Here is a 6,067-nt window from a genome sequence, read left to right as displayed (position 1 = left end):
AAAATGTATAAAAATAGTTTCTGGAATTGCGTTTATTATTATTTCCAAACCAGCATCAGCTGGGCAACAAGCTTGTTAAGTAGTGTTTTAATCTAAGTCTTTTGGCCATTTGGCCAGTTACCAGTATATCTTAAATTTATCTCAACAACTTCTCTTTAACAATTATTTGGTAATTTTTTTCCATTTGTTTCATGAAATTCCAGAATCTTTCTCACCTAAGAACTCATTAATTCAAGGAATGTTGCTGGAATCATAGCACTATATGATTTATTAGATTTTATTTCCATGAACAAGATGTGTTAACATAAAAGTAAAACACTCTTCTGTTTCTATTATTTTAAAATAGCATGATTTTATTTAAATATTTAATGAAATTTAATTCCCTCTAAAGTTCTACAACTTAAACTTTGAAATTAGTATATTGATTTAATTTGAAACTTTTTTAGATGAACCATCCAGATCTTCTGATACAAGTGCTTGGGATTTTAAAAAAAAGTGGTGAGTTTCTTTTTTAATTCGTCTTTCTAAAGAAAATTCTTTAAAGGTACATGCACTGTGTAGGTTATATATGGCTAACCAAATTAAACTAAAATCCCTAGCATGTTTTAGTCATTGTATTATATGTATGTATATACATATATTTGTTTATGTATTTAATAGGTATACTAAAAAATTTACATGTCTGTAAGATCAAAAGTGTATTTAAAATTGATATGTAAAATCTGCATTTTGAATAATTTAAATATGTTAGCTTTGAATATTATGAGCATTTCTTATGTAAAAGAAGAGAAAGACAAAATCCTTGGAAGGTTATTGATGAAGGAAGACTTAGGGAGAGACTTGGGGGAAAATTTTGTGCATTTTTAAAGCAATATCAGCCTAATTTAATCATTTATATTACACCAACCAAAATCATACTTAGTAAGCTTTTCATATGTGCCTCATATGTCTGGATTATTTTTGTGTGTGATGTAAAAAGGATATTTATATAGGTAAAAAAACATTTAAAATAAAAAAATTTTAAAATTACAACTGTCTCAAACTAGGCTATAGCATGTAATACAACCTATAATATTATTTTGTTTTTGTTCTTATTTACTGCTTTTCTTGTTATGAAGCAAATGCTTGAGAGCTCAAGATCTGCTGCTAGACTTTCTAGGCACAAAATTTCGTTCTGCCACTTGATGGTTGTATGTTTTTTGACGAATTATTTAATGTTCATGCTTCAGTTTTCTCATCTGTAAAATGGCAATAATACAATATCTTTTTGATGAAGAAGTTGTGAGAATGAAATTTGTTAAGCAATAGCTTAGAAAAGTGCCTGGTATATATAGGAACTTATGACATTTCTGCAGCTGTGATTTTTATTATTACTATTGTCATCTTAGATTTTATGAATTACAAGTACCTGGCAAAAATATTTGCAGTTTGGCTTAGAACAGATAGCTTATTGACTTTAATCTTATCTTCATACTAGAGGCCTGGTGCACTGGGGGGGTTGTCCCTCAGCTCAGCCTGCACCCTCTCCTATCTGGGACCCCGCGGGGGATGTCCGACTCCCGGTTTAACAGGGATCAGGCTTAAACTGGCAGTTGGACATCCCTCTCACAATCCGGGACTGCTGGCTCCCAACCGCTTGCCTACCTGCCTGCCTGATCACCCCTAACCACTCCCCTGCCAGCCTGATCGACGCCTAACTGCCCTCTCCTGCCAGCCCGGTTGCCCCCAACTGCCCTCCCTTGCTGGCCCGGTCGCCCCCAACTGCCCTCCCCTGCAGGCCTGGTCCCCCCCAACTGCTCTCCCCTGCCAGCCATCTTATGGCTGTGGGTGCTGCCATCTTTGAGGGTGTGCCAGTCAATTAGCATATTCGTCTTTATTGACTGTGGGCGCCGCCATCTTTGAGGGCAGGGCAGTCAATTAGCATATTTCCTCCTTATTGGCTGTGGGTGCTGCCATCTTTGTGACAGTGTGAGGGTCAATTAGCATATTCCCTCTTTATTTGATAGGATAATAGAGTTGCATCTTATTGGTCATGTTGCATAATAAGGTTGTGTCTGATTGGTTAATTCCTGGCACCAGAAATCCTTAGATACAAGTATAGGCACTTGATTTTTTAAGAAGTCACTTTGGAGCAAAATGGGTAGGTAGTTACTATTACTATTTTTTTTAATCAACATTAAACCTATTTTGTCAGTTTGCCACAGAATTTTAGTAATTAGTTTAGTAATTAGTTCTGTGAAAAAGGTTGAAAATCGCTGTTGTAAAGGGATTTTAATAACATTTTTTCTTAATAAATATTTGTCTCTAATTGCACAAAAACTTTAAAACATATTACAGATAGGAGGTAAACACAGAGCTTTTACATCTTTAGAGTCACTGGAGAGTATTAACCTAGCAAAAAAATTGTAAATAGGTCATTTCCACTTAAATATACAAGTAGATTATCTTGAGTCATATAACATAGGTGTACAAAATGCAGTCTGATTATAAAATTTATTGTTTTCTTTTTATTCCCTCTCTTTAAAGACCTGTACTCTTTAAAGTCCTCTATCCTGTCACCTATAGGATTTATTTGTTTTAAGTATTTGTTTTCCAAACCCGATTGAGCTCTTTGTGTCTTATTCATTGTTATATCCACCAAGTATAATTCAATTCCTGACATAGAGATTTTTAGCACATGGTTTTTAATCACTTAATTCCAACAAGTATTACTAAGAGATTTTCTTTAAACTTCAAATGAAATAATGTTAATGTATCTATTTTTTAAAAACTATATCTTTATTAATTTCAGAGAGGAAGGGAGAGGAAGAGAGAAACATCAAACAACTTTGTGTCATAGTTTCTCTCTCTTAAGTGAGAGAGAATCATTGATCAGCTGCCCCCTGCATGCCCGATCCTGCAACCCGGGCATGTGCCCTTGACCAGAATCGAACCTAGGACCCTTCAGTCCTCAGGCGGATGCTCTATCCACTGAGCAAAACCAGCTAGGGCTAGTGCAGCTGTTTTTATTTAGACTAGACATTTATGGCATGGGGCCTACCGTGGAGATAGAGAGATGGACTTAAGAGTGGAAATGTGCTTTATCTGTTAGTCCATCCTTAGGAGCTTTAGTCGGGCAGACTCTTCATAGGTTTATGGGAAATGAAGCCAGCAGTTAGCCTTTTACTTCCACAGATATTTTTAAAAGAACCAAATTTTCAAAGCATTGTAGGTTCTTATTTTATGACTCCTGTGGAAATAGCCCTCGAAGTAAGTGGTGCCTTCTCTTGGCTATATCTATGAAGGTTTAACAACTTTGACTAAATTATATACTTACTTGGATATATTCAAACTCTTAGGGATGTTAAAACTTTTTTTCTTAAGGTGATTATAATTTTCAGACAGTTGAGACTGTGCCTGTGGCTTCTGATATGCAGCAAATGGTACCAAGAGAGATAAGGGATCCTGTGGGGTTGATTCTCATAATGAGAAGAGTGGATTATCCCACAGAAGCAATGAGAGTGATATTTAGAAGGAAACTATTACTTAATGTTTACCATAGAGTAAGCATTTTAGAGATGTTGACATTAGCTTACTTGTTTTGTTTTTTCCCCCCCTTATTAGTATTATATGTAGATGTGGAATCTGATTTTCACGCTAAAGTTCCTGTTGTGGTGTGCAAAGATCGGAAAAGGTTGGTAACAATGAAGAAAAACTATTTTTAAAAATAACGACAACATCCAATTATGCAGTGAACATCTGTAAGAGAGAAAAAGTTTTGTTTTTGATTTCTCCTTGGTTTAATATGACTAGGCTAGTTTCTACTTACTCAAATTAGCCGGCTTACTAAAAGCATGTGAACAAGAAATAGAACAGATAAAAATAACATACTTAGAGGCATAACTTTTCATTTTTTTTTTAAAGTTCATTCACCCAACAGTATTGAACATTTACTATATGTTAACTAATGCTTTCCTGTAGGGATACAAACATAAACAAGAAATAGTCTTTCTTCTCAAGGAGCTCATAGTCTACCAGACTCTAATTTTTAGTTCACTGAAATTGAATGAGTCATTGAAGACTAATCTTGCTTTTCTAGTCATATCTATAGGATTAAGAAAGTAAAATACTTTTGAAAAAAGAAACTAAAATAATTCTATTTTAGTTCAATGTGGGAGATATGGAGACAATACAGAAATAATAGTGTTCTTTTATTGATTATTAACCTATATATCTTATATTTTAAGATTACTATATTTTCTTATTCAAAACTAGAAGGATCTATGGAGATCTAGTTCAATTTCCTTTTTTTCTAAATTGGAAGATTGAGACCTGGAGGGCAAATAAATGATTTGTCCAAATTCACATCATTTAGGGAAAAATCAGAATTGGAATGGAGGTATTCTGATGTCTGGTATTTTTGCCATCACATCATGTCTAATTGTCTCTGTGTGGCAACCTCAGATACGTTCTTCTCCCTGCCACCAAAATATCTCTTCTATAATTCTATTAGCCCATTTACAGTAGTTCCTATTTTCACTTACATGTAAGCATTACTTGTGGGTTAATACATAAATCCTTTCTAATCTCTCATCTGAAAATAGCATGTCAATAAAATCATGGAAGCTTGGATAGGAAAATAATAGAGTCAAGAAGTACAGCTAATCAGTTCAGAATTTCTTTTTTAATTTTTGCAAAGCAAAAAGAATGTACTAGGAAGTTATGTTGCGTTATTTGACATTGATAAGATCAATGTCTTTTCTCTCATATAAATCAAATTTTGGTGATCCATAATGCTGCTTTTGAAATTAATTTCTCATGAACTTAAATACTAAAGTTGAAACTTATTTCTGAAGTACAAATGAACATTTAAAACATCTTTAATTTATATGGAACTCTAGTGATGGAACTGATACATAGTTTTCAGTAAGCTCTAAGTTTATTAAAATATTTTTTATTATGCCTTCTTAAGTATTAAAATACAGTGACTAGAAGGGATAGCCACAGGATTTGAAATATTATGTTTTTGAAAGTATTAATGCAGTGAAATTTCTTTCTTTCTTATTCACAGTGGCTTACTTTGTAGAGTGAGTGCAGGAAATGATATGGCATGCCTCACTACTGATTTACTTGCTGCTATTGGCAAAATGGAACCTGTCTTTATTCCCTTGGCGTTAGCCTTTCGTTATTGGGCTAAGGTGAGTGGAACAGAAATCATAATATGTAATAGAAATCATAATATGTAGGAACAAAATAGTTATGAATAACTATAGTAAGTTTAGAGTGGATTTGAAGCCAAGTAAACAGATTTGGAATAAAATTTGGAGGAAGGACTTGATATGAGAGTTGAGGGGAAGTGAGTAATTGATGACAACTCCTTAATTTTTGGAAAATGCAAAGATACCAAGTTCTTGGATAAGGAGATGGTATTCTTAAAATGTAAAAGTGCATTAAATTAATTTTTAAATGTTCAGTAATTTTAATTCTAATTACCAGGAGTTTTTAAAATGTTGATAAAATGATCCTAAAGTTAGTATGGAAGAATCTTTGAGAATAGCCAAAAGAACTCAGACTAGTAAAGGGGGACCCACTTTACCATACAAAACCGATTTAGTTAAGTGTATACCATTGGCAAAGGAATAGACAAATAGATCTGTGGAACAGAAAAGAAAGCTCAAAAGTAGATCCTAGTGTAAATGAGATTTTAATGTATGAAAAAATAAAAGATTATTTTAGTGATAAAACAGTGGTTTATTTAATAAATAGTGCCATAACAATTGTATCTTTCTTGAAGAAAATAATGTTGGACCCTTAGCACGCTAAGTGCAAAAATAAATTGCACTTGAATGAAAAATAAAAATTTTAGAAGACAATTTAAGAATATATATCGGCCCACACCTCAAAGGGTCAGGGTTTGATTCCGGTCAAGGGCACATACCTGAGTTTCAGGTTTGTCCCTGGCCCAGTTGGGGTGCGTGCAGGAGGGCAACTAATCAATGTGTCCCTCTCCCTCTCCCCTTCTCTTCCTCTCCCCCTCTCCCCCTCTCCCCTCTCTCCCCCTCCCCCTTCCCCTCTCCTTCTTCCCCCC

At 34.2% G+C, this 6,067-nt stretch overlaps 1 protein-coding gene across 1 annotated transcript in view; it reads left to right on the top strand.

The window, feature by feature from the left end:
• Positions 1-6,067, top strand: part of ZCCHC11 (zinc finger CCHC-type containing 11) — a 78,645-nt gene that overhangs the window by 21,566 nt on the left and 51,012 nt on the right. Inside the window, exons 6-8 of the mRNA XM_023752823.1 lie at positions 447-498; positions 3,604-3,673; positions 5,051-5,177. Coding sequence (XP_023608591.1) covers positions 447-498; positions 3,604-3,673; positions 5,051-5,177 — 249 coding nt within the window. The remainder of the gene's footprint in view (positions 1-446; positions 499-3,603; positions 3,674-5,050; positions 5,178-6,067) is intronic.

This window comes from Myotis lucifugus, unplaced genomic scaffold (genome assembly GCF_000147115.1).
Source record: "Myotis lucifugus unplaced genomic scaffold, Myoluc2.0 scaffold_37, whole genome shotgun sequence".
Lineage (NCBI taxonomy): Eukaryota > Metazoa > Chordata > Mammalia > Chiroptera > Vespertilionidae > Myotis > Myotis lucifugus.
Note: the sequence above shows the minus strand (reverse complement) of the source record. Positions and strands in the feature narration are given on the sequence as shown.